Source organism: Trichomycterus rosablanca, chromosome 1 (genome assembly GCF_030014385.1).
Source record: "Trichomycterus rosablanca isolate fTriRos1 chromosome 1, fTriRos1.hap1, whole genome shotgun sequence".
NCBI lineage: Eukaryota > Metazoa > Chordata > Actinopteri > Siluriformes > Trichomycteridae > Trichomycterus > Trichomycterus rosablanca.
The window spans coordinates 40,076,013-40,093,351 of record NC_085988.1 but is presented as its reverse complement, the minus strand read 5'-3'; the positions used below and the strand labels follow the sequence as shown (position 1 = coordinate 40,093,351).

The 17,339-nt window shown below is 37.5% G+C and overlaps 1 protein-coding gene across 2 annotated transcripts in view; it reads left to right on the top strand.

Annotated features, from left to right (window-relative positions):
• The window catches only part of LOC134311292 (casein kinase I-like), a 31,296-nt gene that overhangs the window by 1,707 nt on the left and 12,250 nt on the right, over window positions 1–17,339 (top strand). For both annotated transcript variants that reach the window (XM_062992919.1, XM_062992910.1), the window contains exons 2-8: window positions 3,868–4,176; window positions 5,836–5,876; window positions 7,160–7,229; window positions 13,697–13,848; window positions 16,559–16,793; window positions 16,899–16,984; window positions 17,100–17,184. In XM_062992919.1, coding sequence (XP_062848989.1) covers window positions 3,999–4,176; window positions 5,836–5,876; window positions 7,160–7,229; window positions 13,697–13,848; window positions 16,559–16,793; window positions 16,899–16,984; window positions 17,100–17,184 — 847 coding nt within the window. In that variant the 5' untranslated portion in view covers window positions 3,868–3,998. The remainder of the gene's footprint in view (window positions 1–3,867; window positions 4,177–5,835; window positions 5,877–7,159; window positions 7,230–13,696; window positions 13,849–16,558; window positions 16,794–16,898; window positions 16,985–17,099; window positions 17,185–17,339) is intronic.

The following is a 17,339-nucleotide window of genomic DNA, read 5'->3' as shown; positions in this document are numbered from 1 at the left end:
TCATGTATTATAACGAGCTAAATTCAGCTAAAGCCTTTTCTCTGTTAGTGCAGTGTGAGTAGTTGTAGTGGTTATTTGTGTTAGTGTTTATGATAGCTCCGCATATTAATTATATGAAACCTAGACCAATCAGCCACATTAAAACCACTGAGAGGTAAAGTGAATAAAATTGTCTTGTTACAATAGGACTTTTTACTGTTGGGATATATTAGGCAGCAAGTGGAGCAAGCTGTACCCTAGTGCTTAAGGTACTGGACTAGTAATCAGAAGGTAGCTGGTTCAAGCCTCACCACTGCCAGGTTGCTGCTGTTGGGTCATTGAGCAAGGCCCTTAACCCACAATTGCTCAAACTGTATACTGTTTCTGTAAAGTAAGTTTGCTAAATGCTGAAAAAATTTAAACGTTGTACTAGCAACAGGGGTCACCGGAGAACATTTTTATCGGGCAGTTGTAGCCTAGTGGATAAGGTACCGGACCAGTAATCAGAAGGTTGCCGGTTCAAGCCTCACCTCTGCCAGGTTGCAACTGTTGGGCCCTTGAGCAAGGCCCTTAACCTTCAATTGCTTAGATTGTATACTGGCACAACTGTAAGTCGCTTTGGATGAAAGCGTCTGCTAAATGCAAAAATTTAAATGTAAGTGAACAGTCAAATTTTAGCATTCTTAGCATTGGTAAAATAGAAGCAAGAAAAGTGGCCAAGCATAAGGATCTGAGTAACTTTGACAAGTGCCAAATTTTTATGGCTAGATGACCTGATCAGAACATTTATTTATTATTTATTTATTTATTAGGACTTTAACGTCATGGTTTACACACTTCGGTTACATTTATGACAGGACAGGTAGTTACTGGTTACACAAGATTCATCAGTTCACAAGTTCAACATCAAACACAGGTGTATTTCCAATTCACCTCACTTGCATGTCTTTGGACTGTGGGAGAAAACCAGAGATCGCAGAGGAAACCCACACACATGGGGAGAACATGCAAACTCAACACAGAAATGACCTGGACCGCTCCACCTGGGAATCAAACCCAGGACCTTCTTGTTGTGAGGCAACAGTGCTACCCTTTGAGCCACTGTTCCGCCCCCCACCTGATCAGAACATTTCCAGAACGACAGCTTTCATGGAATGTTTCCAGCACGCAGTGGTTAGTACCTACCAATGTGGTCCAAGTAGCACTGGTAAACTAGCGACAAGGTCATGAGTGCCCAAGGCTCACTGATGCGTGTGGGGAGTGAAAGCTAGCCCATCTGGTCCAATCCCACAGAAAAGCTATTGAAGCACAAACTGCTAAAAAAGATAATGTGGGCTACGATACAAATGTTTTAGAACACACAGTGCATCACAATGGCCTGGTTTGATGAATCACGTTTTTGTGTTTGTTGTGTGGACGGCCGGGTCGATGTGAGTGTGCTACTGGGGATGAGTAGCACCAGGATGCGCTATGGGAAGAAAGCAAGCTGAGTGAGGCAGTGTTGCTCTAGGCAATGTTCTGCTGGGAAACCTTGGGTTCTGGCATTCATGTCGATGTTACTTTCACCTATCTAAACATTGTTGCAGACCCCTTCATGACAACAGTATTCCCTAATGGCTGTGGCCTGTTTCAGCAGTATACTGTGCCACATTGCAAAATGTTTAGGAATTGTTTGAGCACCTTAACAAAGAGTTCAGGGTGTTAACATGACCTCTAAATGCCCAATCCAAATTCTCAATTCGAGCGTCTGTATGATGTGCTGGACGCCCCTGGAGACCCCACCTTGCAGCAGGATCTGCTGATTACGTCTTTGTGCCAGATACCACAGGGCATCTTTAGAGGTCTTGTGGAGTCCATGTCCCAACAGGTCAGAGCTGTTTTGATGGCATCAGGGAGACCTACACAACACCAGACAGGTGGCTTTAGTGTTGTGTCTGACTTGTTTGAATACAAGTTTAATTAATACAGATACTGAAGCCAGTGATATTAAATTGTGATATGTGATTTGATTGTCATTTTAGTCTTTATTATATATTTACATCCAACCTTTCCAGCAGTAGTCACATTTGGAAAGTTTATATCTGACCAATGCATCCTTGAGGTTACAATAACTATAGATGGATACATTTTGTACTTGGTGAATGAAAGGAAATTATTAAGTGTAAATAAACAAAATTGAGTTTATTAGGTAAACCATGCAGCTAAGTCTTTACTGACTCTCAGCTGGTTTAGCATTGAAATGACCCAAAGCCCAACATGATTGGAGCCCTGGCTGAACCTTTTAAGCATTTGAATAATACATGATGTCTCCCAGATTGAGTGTCTTTGTCTTGTATGATCTGTGAGCTGTGCAGTGCTGCGCTGCAGGGCTGCCTCATATTAAAGGTTATTTAGCAATCCTGATCAGTCGCTGTGAGATATATCTGTATCGCAGCGCAGCAAGTTAAGTAAGGGCTGTGCGCCTCAACCACCTTGGAATCTTTCTTTTTGTCTGCCTAAAGTTGGTTTTGTCACAGTCAAATTAGGCAGCTCGGACATTAGCCCTTTCTTATGTTGTAAGCGTGACCTCAATGACGATACAACTGACAACAATTTAAACCCTAGCTTTTGAATGGAAGAATTGAAGCCTATTCCTACTGTTATTTGAATAAATTAATAAAATAAAGTTATTAAATGACCAGTGGGCTGCATGGAATAATATTGGGAAATGGAGCAGTTTCTATTTGAAGAAGGCTTAATATCATTTGCCATTAATTATTAACCAAATGCTTACTGTAGTGAACATATTGGGCACATGATTGGCTATTAAAAGGTATGAAACATGCACAGTTAACACATTAAAAATAAATATTTAGCCAAAACAAAAGGCATAAGCAACTTTCTTACAATCTATTCCAGTCAATTTTCTGCTCCTGATTTTATCTAAGTGCCTTATTATAAATGATCTACTTATGATAGTCTGGTATGTACATTATTATAGATTACACCCAAGTTTGTGTTGTGCACAGGCAGCGCAGGGGTAAAATATTCTTACCACTTACCACTGTGACCAGGGATTTGAATCTCAGCTGTTCTATTGGTCAGGCAGACATTATTAACCATGTCTGTGGCGGTGTGAGGTGTTTTTGGGGGCGCAAACTGCCTTGGCATTGGAAGGTGCGCTTGTCAATGTGCTTTCAGTGTTCTCCCATGCCTGGATAATACTAAGGATAGTTACACCAGAAAGGGCATCTGATGTAAGGACTGTGCCAAAATGGGTATGCGGACCAGAATAATCTGCTCTGGCGACCCCTAAAAATACAGGAGCAAAACCATTATGATATGTTTATTGGGACTCTTAAAGCTGCACATTTGCATAGCTATGCAGTAGGATGCATGTCTTCACAGCTCTGATTAATATTCCTGTAACAAATGACTTATCCAAATATAGCCATACATATGATACTTTACATGTCTTTAATTGACTTATTATGTTTCTGAAATGCTGTTACATTAAAATATTTTAGCCTGCTTGTAGGTTTGTGGCTTAAGTATGTCGGATGTTAACTTTTCACTCCCAAGTCAAAAAGTAAAACACCGTAATTTAGCTTTTTTGATTTATATAAAAAATACTTGGTCTTTCTTCATGCTGCAATGTTGTCTTTATCATAAGCTATTACTTACTGGTACAAAATAATTATAGACCAGCTACTGGCTTACCTCAACACATTCTCTACTAGGGTGTCCAAAGTTATGCTTAAGACTGTACAATATATTGTACTGGTATTTTTGCCTAGCATTTTTGTTGCTTCTGCAAATCATAAGAAAAACTGAAGTGTAGCTTAATGTCGGTCATAGTTTAAATTAGAATGGTCTACTCATCTTGTCTATTCCTTCTCTTCTTCCCAGGTTAGATGTACCCTTTTGTCCGTCATGCAGTGAAAAGGCTGGTGTGTGGTTTCTGATCCCACTGTCCCATGCCCAAGGTACCAGGCTAAGCTGCTCTCTCGGGAGCCTCTCGCTCCTTGGTGCTCAAAGCTATGGAGCACTCGCGGGAGAAAGAGGGTGAGCGGCCGGCGAGAAGCAGTAAGAGCGCTCAGAGCCGCAGCACACACTCTCGCCCCTCAGGCTCTGGCTCTTCTGGTGTGTTGATGGTCGGCCCAAACTTCCGTGTGGGGAAGAAGATCGGATGTGGAAACTTTGGAGAGTTGAAGCTTGGTATGTTGTCGCTTTTTAACTGCTGTTTATACATAGCAAACGTGCTTGTTTAGAATATGTAAAATGCTGTTGATGTTTGATTAATTGTCATTTATTGAAAGCCTTATTAAATGTTAGTTTTCTACATCAAGTTATTTATTTAGATACACTTACATATTAAGACAGACATACCTAGGATCAGGATTTGATTATTCTAGTTTTAGTGTAGGAAAATAAAACTGAAGCTCCAAACCTAGAGGTTCTTAGTGGTATTACAGGGAATCACTATTATTTATTAATAGTTAAAAAAGAAAAGAATTCAATACAAAAATGGTCATTATTTTTACATATTAACCAGTAAACAGAATTGTTACAAATCTTGCTTTTCACATCATCCTCATGGACGCCTGCAACCTATATTCACACCTCATCTAATGTCAGACAAGATCATCCTGCTCATTTACTTTTTAGAGAGGGCTCTCTGTATACAGATTTAGCATAGTATACAGTGGTAAAATTGTGTGGGTTAGTGAGTGTAACAGAAACGAATCATATAAGACCAGCATTAAGTGCTTTAGGTAACTAAGTTTATTATGTTAGTATCACTTATTTTAAATGAAAAACATCTAGTTCTATTGATCTTTTCACTATTGTTCGACCCCCAGCCTCCTTGGTAAAACCACCTTTTGCCTTGATAACATGTAAGAAATGTTTTCAGTAAGTGCTAACACACTTCTGACTCCTCTTTTGTGGAATTCTTGAGCCATTCTTCTTGTGCAAAAACCTCCAGCTCAGTGCTGTTAGGTGGCTTTCGTGCTGCACCTGCTTTTTCTAAATCCCACCTAAGATTTTTTTTATGAGATTTCAATCTGGAGACTGATAAGGCCACTCCAGGATATTCCAGGACTGATTCCTTAACCAAGCTTTGATTGATTTGGCAGTGTGTTTGTGATCATTGTCTTGCTGGAAAGTCTAGTTATCACCAAGGTTCAATTTCAGCACAGAAGGCCAAAAATACCTTCTCAGATTGCCTCGGTATTTCTGTAAAGACACAGGGCCGAGTATACACACAGGATTGAGTGCCAGTTCCTGCAACAGAAAAAACATCCCCAGATTATCACTGACCTACCTCTGCGTGCTTGACCATGGGGATAATATTCTTCTGGTTATGAGCCTTGCTTTTTGTGCACCAGTTAAACCGCTTATCCATATAGCCAAACAGTTCTAGTTTTCATTTATTCAGTTGTCACTCCATAGAACTGTGTCCCAGAACTCTGCAGGCCAATCCAAATTCCTTTTGGGTGTAATCCAGTCAACTTTTTCCAAAGTCTCAGATTAATTGATCTTATGGTTGACAAACTGACAAATTTCTCCCAGCCTTCATCAGGTCATCCTGTAAGTCTTTTGCAATAACATGAGTTTTTTTGTTGTCCTGATGAGATTGTTAGGGCCTCTGGATGAGATTTTTGGGCTTTTTCCCACGGCCAGGCAGGTTTGCTGTGCCATAAGATGGGTACTTTAGGACAATACTTCTGGTGTCTCTACGAATGTTTAAGGTCTTGGAAATCTTCTTATACCCATTATACCTACAGAAAGTTAGTATTAAGATTACCCTGAGCCCAAGAGAGAACAATTTCAGACCAGCACATTAACTATGAACATTTCTCTGTTGTTTTCCAGGTAAAAACCTCTACACCAATGAGTATGTGGCAATAAAACTGGTAAGTGCCAAACAAGTGTCTTTTTGTCTCTCCTCAAAATAAAAAATAAAAAAATTAGGTTAGGTCTCACAACCCCACTCTTACCCAACCCACCATAATGTCATGGTTAACCCCTCTCATACATTAACCATTACATAGAATGAAAAGCAAAAGCCAAGATGCAGCAATTATAAGGCATTATTATTAACAACAAACAGTGCAATGCAAAAAAAAAAAAACATAGTCTCTGTATGTGTCAGCCATTCAGATTTTACAGTGGGCCACAGACATGTCAGAGCAGCCAATCTGTGTAGGGATTGAAAAGGAAAGGAGAGGAGATGTTACACACACATGCACACGCACACACACACCCACATGCGCTCACTCGCTATCTTATCACCGTGCATCATGCTTGGCATTGCAATTGCATTGTCATCACGCTTGTTGCAATTTGTTTTGCCATTTGTGTGTGGCTTGTGTGCTTCTGCAGTCAATCGTGCCACTTCATATGAATCTGCTACGGTTTTGGTGGTTAGCTTGCCCATGTATTACAGTATTTTGCTCAGGAAGTTCAGTTTCTTTTCGCCAAAAGAACTGTACAGGTGAACTTATGAACCTGATCGGGATGTCTCGTTTCAAGATGCCTCTTCTTTTTTAACTGGTTTTAAACTCTCATTTGCCAGAATATCACAGCAAGCACACATTGTGGATATTCTTCTCAGTTTTATGCAGGACCATATCTGAGGGTGCTTGTGTAGAAACAGACACACTTGTAGATGCCTCCTCTGAACTTTTTTATTGGCTTTTTCTGGAGCCACCTTTTCATCTCTCACCTAAGCTAGCTAACTACTCAAGCATTTAGCGTTTTGTTTCTTTATTAAAGCAAGAAAGAGTTTGTGTAGACTGTGCATCCTGTCCATTTCTTTATTATCTTAATTGTGCAACTCTAGCCTGCTAAATATTTTTAAAAGCAGTAGATTTAAATGTTAAAACATTGTTTTAAAAAATCTGTTTTAGACAAAATTACAGTATCTTGCAACCCACCAAGTTGATGTTGTCCCCCAGTTTAAGAACCAGTGCTTTAAAGCTAAGAAATATTTAATTGCAATATTTAATATTGGTTTTCATATTTCAGTGTTTTCAGGGGGATAGAGTTAGTTAGTAACCAAATATTTGCCAGGACTAATATATTAAGCATAAGCTACAGTACAATGTTAGCAGCAGTATTAATCTGTTACAAAGATGTCTTCAAACAGCCAGTGACAAAAGTATAATCTCCTGACACTTTTTTTCTTGTTATACAGGAGCCTGTGAAGTCGAGGGCACCACAGCTACATTTGGAGTATCGGTTTTATAAGACTCTGGGGAGCACAGGTGACCTTCTGTTTGCCTATTCATGTCTTTTTTTTTTTTTTTTTTTTTTTATATAAACGTTTCTTATTTTTCAGTTGTCAACTGGCTAGTCCTGACTATATCCTATATCATGACCATAAGCATAGAGTTTTTGCTACGTAGATCACTAAACAGTGTGCTGTAAATTCAATATAGTAAGTGGAGCTCGGTGATATTTCACAATGCAGGTAATATAATTAAAAAAAATTTAAGGAAACATGAAATTTTTAAAAAATAGGATCTAAAATCATTACATGTTGAATGTTAAATTATGTTTGTCGCCATTCTGCACAGCTTGCATTGACTCCGTTATGAATTTTTAAAAATTGGACAGCAGTTGCAGTTCTTGTTGCTATATTCACATTATGGCAGAATATGAATGTGAACAGTATTTTAAATATGCTACTACCAACTTTTTATTCAACTGGCAAAAGTTACTATCACCAAACCGTAAAAGCTGAAGTTATTGAAGTTGGAGTAAAAAGAGTCCCAGCTGGTTTTCCAAGGTTTCTGAACCTGTACAAACAGACTACATGCAGACAAAATGTGTTACAATAATTATATGTATTTTATAGTCTTTTTATTGATACATTTGTGCCTTTCTGCCTCTAAAAGCCTTCCAGACCCACTGCTGTACACATGAAATCCACCTCTCCCCCATCATTTCACAGCATGGTGTCAATGTCAGAGATTCAGAACTCAAACAACTCTGTTTCAAATGAATCATTTCTTGGAATCGAATCACAGCGCTCTACAGAGATGGATGACTTTTTTCTTTTTCTTTTTATGAATTAGAGCCTTTGGACATTTTTTTTTTTCCATTACAGTCACAAGCCATAAATATTTGGCCAAGGAGGTTATTTTCGTATACATCCAAAATGGCTGCCAAAATAAACACACATTTACAAAAGAGTGGATTATATTTGTAATCGAATCACACAATATAAACTTGGTCTCGTTTTAAAGAAAAGAAGCTAAGGTAAGCAGTGATTATGTTTTTATGTTCCTGTACCTTGTTTTCTGAGACTGTATATGTGATGGAGAAATTACCTTAATTTGCATATGAACCTGTATATGGGACCAGGAAAGTAATGATTAGAGATGTATCAAAACATATTTTTCTACCACCACCTAATCCACACTACCAGACTGAACTTTAATGCTGTACTCATGGCTTTACTGTATAAATGGACAAGCTGGGATATGCTGAGCGAGAATTTCATTGTACTGTACATGCATATGTATATATTACATAGGCATTCGGTTCTATAAATTTGTTTGGTTAAAATGTTTGGGTAATCACTGTTGGTGTTTTGCTTTGAACCTTTCAACTGAGCCTTGTCATTTGATGTAGTAGGACTGTTCAACATGCAACTTGGTATTACTAATCTCTTTGGCTGTTAAAGATACTGCTTTTGTGTGCTAGTATCACCGCTTTTTCTTATATTGTATTAGTTCCATCATCTAGTCAAGAAATACATTTAAGTGCAATGTGACTAGGAACATGAGAAATACTGATTGGCTAATGGAGCCATGTGACACCACCAAACATCAAAATGGTTAGATTTTGAATGCAAGCCCCTTTACCCACCATACAGTAATTAAGCTTATTAAAAATATTATACATTACCCTCTGAGTAGAGGTCTTTTGTCCTAATTATGAGAACTTAATTGCATCTAGTATGATTTTTATCTGCCTTTTGCAGCTCTGACTTGAATTAATTTTGTCACACATTTTTTTATTATTTTTATAATTTTGTTTTACTCACACATTTAATTTGCAAACTCAGGTGCCGGCAGCAGCTTTCTTCCTGTAGTGTTGAGACACATGCTCATTATCCTGTTATAGAGTGGTTGTGTTTAGAAGAGTGTGTGTTCTATAGCTGCTTGTTTGGCTTATTTGGATTTGATATTAGGATTGAGTTCTGGCTGTCACTTTGTTTGAGCTGTATGTGTATGTTAGGTGTATCTATGATTATCCTGGAGTGCCTCAAGGTTTAAGATATCATCTTGTCTGTGTGTGTGTGTTTACACGTGCACACAGGAAGTTAAGTTTTGTGTTTTTGACTGCTGTGAAATGCAGCTGTGTGTTTGTGACAGCAACAGGTTTGCATGCATTTATGGTTAATGGCTGAGGAAGACCATAGTGATGTTTAAGGTGTGAAATCAGTAAACAAAAAAAAACAATAAAATATCTTTCTTAGATTTCTTTTGTTTTTTATTTAATTGCAGACAGTTTTAACCCAAGATATTTTTGTTTTGTCTGGTCAGCTTTACTTTATTTGTTAATACACATCTATCCTTGCATTTTGGGCCTGCAAAATTTACCACTTAGTATAGTTGCCATTTCTTCTCACGAGGATACCAAGCGATTTCAGGTGATATGTTTTCCCATTTTTCAGAGAAAAACCTGTCTTAGTCCAGTACCCGTACACTCCTCTTTCACAGCCATGTCTTTGTAATGTGTGCAGCATGTGGTTTTGCATTGTTATGTTAAAAAATGCATGGACGTCCCTGTGAAAGATGACGTCTTGAAGGCAGCATGTGTTGCTCTAAAATCTCAATATACTTTTCTGCATTAATGCTGCCAACAAAGAAGTGTAAATGACCTTTGCCAAGGGCCCTGACACAACCTCATACCATGACAGACCCTGGCTTTTGCATAATGGTCAATCCCAGATGCCTAAGCTCCCTTAAAACCTAATGCTGGTTTTGTACATGCCATATAAGGCTACAGTGTTTAGTTTTAAGTGGCATTTGTGAATGTAAATCTGTATTGTAGTGCTTGACAAAGGTTCACTAAAGTAATCCTTGCCCATGTGGTTATATGTGTTATGAATGAATGGCAGTTCTTGATGCAGTGCCGTCTGAGGGATCAGAGACCACAGGTGGTATCCTTAGGCCTGAATCGTTGCCCTTTACTCACTGAAATTCCCTAAATTGATAAATGATATGCACAGTAGAGGGAGAAAAATGCAAATCCATGTCAATTTGTCTTTGAGGAACATTGGCAGAGGATCTCAGTTTATCAACAAATGCATGAGAAAATTATTGAAATGTTTTAAAACCAATCCTTGCCTCTCAAAGGCCTAAAATGGATGTATAACAAATTAAATGAGGCTGACTACACAACATAAAAAGTATTGAGTTCATTATTGTCTGTTTAAATGGCTTCAAGATCTTTAAGGTGCTGACTTAAAGAGGTTCCTTCTCTTTTTGCTAGTCCTATTTAAATATGCACAGAAAAGACACAAGTTATGGTCCATCAAAATCGGTAATGAGCAATTAAGAATCCTGTCCATAATTAACTTTGTACACCACCATATGAATAATTTATGTTGTTGGGTCTGATTTAGTTATTTTCAGAACAGTCACAACAGACACAACTGACCGTGTTTGAGTGAGGGAAGGTCATATGAAGTTGCTCAATGTTGTTGTGATATACATTCCTCTGGACTGGCGTTGGTGGCGGGAAAATGGCAGTGCATAGCATGTCTCATTTGTGGTAACTTGTGGTAACCCACCAGTTGCAGGTTTTAAGAAGCTGTCGGCAGTTTCATGCATTCAAAGGTGAAATGTGATGGTCTGCTCTCTCCTTGGCTTGATCACGCATGGTGCAAGCCACAGAGGAATTACACTGGGAATTAGTAAAACTAGACTTGAGCTTTTTTTTTTTTTCTCTTTTTTTTTTATGAAAGTATTTTTTCCAAGCATTTTTTTTTTCTATTTTACACTTATTCCTAAATAATGTTTGCATGTTTCAAGGCCAATGCTGTACTTTGTGTTTTTGTTTCAGTTTAAGCCAAATAAAAAAAAAAAATTTAAATCATTAAAAATGATTTTTTTCATGTTTAATCAGGGTTTGGTACAAAAGCTGAGCATGTTGATAATTGGCTTAGTCAGGATAGGTGGATTTTTGTAATGTGCACTGCAATTTCTTCTTAATATAGATAAATACTACTTTTCCAACCTGTTAGTGGGGATGACTGTAGGGGAGATCAGTTAAGCAATATATAAAACTTTAACCTCTGCAGCTTTAAGGTTTTTAAATGTTCTAGTGAAGCTTGTTTAAAATAATTTGGGTAGACATTTTAGCATAAGCTTGTCACAGACCATTAAGAGGTGTTGGACATACAGCCAAGAGATTGAAATAGAGAATTGGATATAACTAAATTTAAGAAATGGGTCTTTACCTTCCTCTAAGTTTACTGAGTTTATATAGGCCACTGCTTGTAAAGATACATATGGCTGGTGGCATGTCTTGCATTTAATAAAATTAAAATGTACTTGCATATTTACTATGTAGGGATTGAAAATTCCTGGCACATTCAGATACATCAATCTATTCAATGTTATAATTATTCAATGTATATTTAATGGTATTACCTTGCTACTAGTGTCTAGTAGCACCTTATTACTACGTGTCGAATTTTGGGGGGTAAATCAAGCTTTCATTTATTCATAATTAATGTTTCCAGACAACCAAAATATAAAACTGGACTGGCACGTATTGATTTTTAATTAGGTAAACTTCCAAATTAGGTTCTAGCGGGTTTAGGGGTGAAAAGAAAAATCACAGTGTTTCATACAGCATGATACCACATAACCTGCTAGTGTGAAAATGTCAGTCGTGTTTGAAATAGGAATTTTATTATAGTGTTGCTAAGTGGTTCATGCTTGGTGTGGGATGAGTTACATAATTGTTGCGTTTCCAAAAAAGCTGTGAGATGAGCTTGTGATTCATTGATCTGCTACATGATTAAGGTTTGAGTGGAGAGATATTAAACAGTGAAGGGGATTGATTGTGTATGTACAGAAGACTTATTTCTTCACCCAGTTCATTTCCCTCTCCAAAACACTTGTCATATTAAATCTAGCAAGATGCATTTCATTTCAAAAGCTACTGTCATGTTTAATTTTTATTTAATAGTATAAACATCAAGCTCAATGAATAATAGCGCTGGTAAATCATGTGTTGATTTACAGGTACTTGGAGATTAGGTGGACCCTGATGCACAGTACCACAGTTTTTGTTTCTGATCATGTTTACTGATGCAGAACTGATTTAAGTTATTTTAAATTAGCAGTTGTATGCCTGTAGATGTACTATACTGATCTTTTATTGAAATTGGTTGTGTGGGTTTGCGGACTGTTTGCTCTGATTATAAAACAGATGGTAAACTGAATGAGCATTTTTCCTGTATGAGTGGGAGAAGACAATGAGGCAATGCAAAACTTTACCTATCTTTAATTTTAAAGGCAAATCAATTAAATCCAAAAAAATGAATCGACCATCGAGAGAAAATAAGAATTTAAAGCCCTAAACTAGGTGCTCGGGTGATCCAGTCTGTATAGTGTGTTGCTGCCTTGTGGCCAGTATTTTTCTGTTGAAATTGGACCCACTGTGACCCTGAACAGTGAGGTAAAGAGCTATTTTATTTATTGAATGATACAGCACATGAAAAAAGAAAATGATGGATTATTTATAGTAGCAGGATATTTTTTTAATGCTGGCATGTCACAATTATTAAACCTCTACATAATATTACTGAACTAAAAACTACTAATAATCTGTATGACCTAAATGTAGGTTACAACATTATTAAACCCTTAATTTTACAATACACACCACTCAAGAACAAGAATTACAGAAAGGGTCGACATAAATATGCAAGAAGAAATTTAAAAAGGCCTGCAGAGTTCTGGGACACAGTTTGTTTTGATTAGTCACTTCATAGAACTGTTTGGCCATATGGATCTGTAGTTTGTCTGGCACAAGAAAGGATAAACAAAGTACTGAGGCTGGCTGGGGGTTGAATAATAGTGCACATGGACATTTTGTTTTTCTTTAAAATATGTTGTGAACTTAAATTGCTTGTGTTTCAATATTGTTTTTTTGTTTACTGAGACTTCTTGTATACTTTCATTTAGTTCTATGCACAGCAATTAGGGATAGGGCACAGGTTGGAGGGATTGAATATTTCCAACTGCAACTGTACGTCCTGATGCTTAGTGGTATTACATGGCCTACTTATTTCTTGTCAGTGATTTTGATTGTAGCTGGTGACTTTTCTGTGCAAGTGTAAACAGGACTAGTTTGACTGCATTCTTTAAAATGCACATGGACCCATAACCTCTTATGAAAACCCAAAGTGTGATTTAAGGAAATGTCTTGGTCCGATATAATAAGAACCACTAATAAAAAACGGTCTGCCATGGATGCTCTTCAAAGTCAAGCGTGTCATAAAAGCGTTCAGGCAGAAAAAAGACCCGCTGCAGAAGTTGTAAAAATCCCAAGGCTACCATATCATGCATGTTCAGTATAAATGTATATAAACTGACATTTGACTTTAACTGTCGTAATTTGTTTTTAAATTAATTCCAATGTCAAGTTACGTGCTTAGATTTTTTTTTTTTTGCTTGACTTACCTCCTCTTTTTCTCTCTCAGTGGAGGGGCTGCCGCAGGTGTACTACTTTGGCCCGTGTGGGAAGTATAATGCCATGGTGCTGGAGCTGCTAGGTCCCAGTCTGGAGGACTTGTTTGACCTATGTGACCGAACATTCTCCTTGAAGACAGTCCTAATGATTGCCATTCAACTGGTAAATATAACTTTTACCCAGATTTTTCACCTTGGTTTTTTAAGCCTTTGTTAATCTGTGCTGAAATTGGTTAAATGCTCTTCCTTCCCTAATGAGTGACAGCCTTGGGAATGGTGTTACTGGCTGTGTCAAAATATATATTACTATTATACATTTCTATTACAAAATAAAATAAGCAATATCAGAATTTACTGCAGAAGATTCAGTGATCAATACCAAGCTACTAGCATGTTGTACATGTGGGTGAAATCAAGATTTTAGTATTTATTATTATTGTTTCCAGTTGTTACTTTTGACCAACAACTTTCATTACTCAGTAGTTAATCTAGACCAGCTTATAGAATTCTATTAAAATTTAAAAAAAAAAACCAAGATTCATATCAACAAGTCGTCATGCTTTATTTATTAAAAACAGTGTAGTGAACATGGCAGTGATGTGGAACAGTAAAATGAATGTAAAATGTGGATTTTAAAGAGCCTGTAGCCAACACTTTATTACAGGAACTAAATAAACATGCAAATCATAATCAATACTGATGCAGTTGGTATAATAAAAGTCTTTTCATGTAGTTACTATAACATTATAATCACAGTGTTATCTTCATACTGGAACATGATTCAAAATATCAACTTCCTTTTTGGAAATAAAATAGTAGAGACAAAAGTCCAAAAAAACACATGACTTCTGTTTTACGGCAACCCATATCTACATTGGCATTATACATGAATAATCAGATGCAATAAATCAAGGCCATATCAGCTCGGTGCTTTTTTACCAACTATTATTATTGTTTGTAACACCCTCACTGCAAAAAAGGCAGCCAGAAATACTTGCTCTTTTGGCACTAACACCTCAGCAGTTTGGCAACAATTACAACTGAGAGAAAATTTATTAACTTTATTTGAACTTTTGGTCTACCAGTTATCACAATTTCTAAAGGTGTTTATTTATACTAGTTAACTTCCCACAACTACATCTGCTGTTTTCTATATACTGTATATTCTATATATATTCTATATATTCTATATATATTTTATATAGCATTAAAAAGAGCAACCTTGCCATTTATACCACCAGACAAGGATTTATCTCATGATTAATCCTTCTTGCAGAATGTTTAAACTGTTATTTCTGTAATTAAGGTCCTGGCTGTCTGCGATCAGGCTATTCTTCCACAGTTCATTCTGGTGTCATCTCTTGTTATCTCAGATACAAGTATTGCACAGGCACTTAGCTGTCTGCTTGATTAAAAGAAAATGTAATTCATTAGACCAGGATAACTTTTTTTCATTTCTTCCTGGTCTAGTTCTGATGGTCACATTGTAGGCATGTTTGGCTGTAAACAGTTGTCAGCTTAGGCACTATGGCCAGTCTGTGGCTGGTGCGTGGTCGCAAAGTTTGCCATTATCTGATTCTCCTCTTTATTATGTTCCATATGTTTTCAGTAGGAGACAGCAGGCAGGCCAGTCAAGCACATGCACTCCATAAATGTCTAAAAAGCCACTTGTATGTAGTGCATACAGAACAAATTCAGGCATTGTTTTGTTGAAATAACCAGGACTTCCTTTGTAGAGACATCTACTTGATGGCAGCATATATCTCTCTTAAATCTCAAAATATAACTCGGCATCAGTGGTATTATCACATGTGCAAGCCACCCATGTCATGAACACAGATGAACCCCAGATGATCGAGGTCAGCTTTTGCACTTTTTGCTAATAATATTGGGTATAAAACGAAGATCCACCATAGGCCCAGTGTTTGCATAAAGATGGGTTTTAGCTCACCACTTTGATATTTTTCTCCTACATTTTTTACACAATCATGGCTAAAAGGATCATTCAGATTGTTATCAGTAAAAGGTGCCCAAGTCAGCATCTGGGGTGCAGCAGTGCCCACAGATGTTTACTGGGATTTTAGAGAGACACACGCTGCCACATTTTTCCCTGGGAATTCCATGTTTATTTCAGCAAGATGATGCCAGGCCTCATTCTGAATGTTCAACAGAATTGCTTCTTATACACAGAGAGCATATGCTTGACTGGCCTGCCTGCAGTTCAGATCTGTCTTCTATTGAAAATGTATGGCACATCATAATGAGGAGAGGCAGATAATGTATTTGTTTTCTTCTTATGTCTGTAACTTTATTAAATCTTTTGATAAAATGTTGTTTTTTATTAATACATTAAACTAGTTAAGTTAAACTAGGCAACAATTAATTAGAAATTACAACTAGGGTGGCACGGTGGCTCAGTGGGTAGCACTGTCGCCTCACAGCAAGAAGGTCCTGGGTTCAATCCCCAGGTGGGGCGGCCCGGGTCCTTTCTGTGTGAAATTTGCATGTTCTCCCCGTGTCTACGTGGGTTTCCTCCAGGAGCTCCGGTTTCCTCTTACAGTCCAAAAACATGCAAGAGAGGTGAATTGGAGATACTAGATTGTCCATGACTGTGTTTGACGTTGAATCTTGTGAACTGATGAACCTTGTGTAAAGAGTAACTAACGTTTCTGTCATGAATGTAACCAAAGTGTAAAACATGACGTTTAAATCCTAATAAACAAACAACTCCTGCGGTTACTATGTCTGTATTATGTACAACAAAGTTTTTGCCTTACTTGTAAGATAATAGTCAGAGTCTATTATCACCTTCTATTGCATTAGTAATTCTAATTCATTTGAGTAGTACTTATACAGATTGTATGTGTTTTCAGCTTACTCGAATGGAATACGTCCACTCTAAAAACCTCATCTACCGGGACGTCAAACCAGAGAACTTTCTGATCGGCCGTCAGGGAAGTAAAAAGGAGCACATCATCCACATCATTGACTTTGGTCTTGCAAAAGAATACATCGACCCAGAGACCAAAAAACACATACCCTACAGAGAACACAAGAGTCTGACCGGCACAGCGCGCTACATGTCCATCAACACGCATTTGGGGAAAGGTACCTGCATATGCCTACTTTCATCTTGGGTCACCTCATATTTGCTATAAGCAAGCCATAAGTGATTAGCATGTATGGTAAACCCTAACTGTACTACCTTTTTAGAGCAAAGTCGGCGGGATGATCTGGAAGCTCTCGGTCACATGTTTATGTACTTCTTGAGGGGTAGTCTGCCATGGCAGGGGCTAAAGGTAAGGGGGCACTGATTCCCAGATTTTTAAAAACTAGATTTAATTATAAGGTTGAGTTTTTTTTGTCAGGTTGAGTACCTGAAATTAAAAGTTTTTTTTGTTTTTTGTTCAATAGGCAGACACTTTAAAAGAGCGCTATCAGAAAATTGGAGACACCAAGCGGAACACTCCCATTGAGGTTCTCTGTGAGAACTTTCCAGGTATAACTTAACCTCTGTGTTTTTGTATTTTGCTCTTAATGTCAAGTTTAGAGGTTTTTTTTAAATTATCATCATTTTTGTTGTTTTATTATGTTAACTTTAAGGCAATTTTTTGAAGAACAAAAAGTTTTTTAATCAGAGTATAACATGTAGAG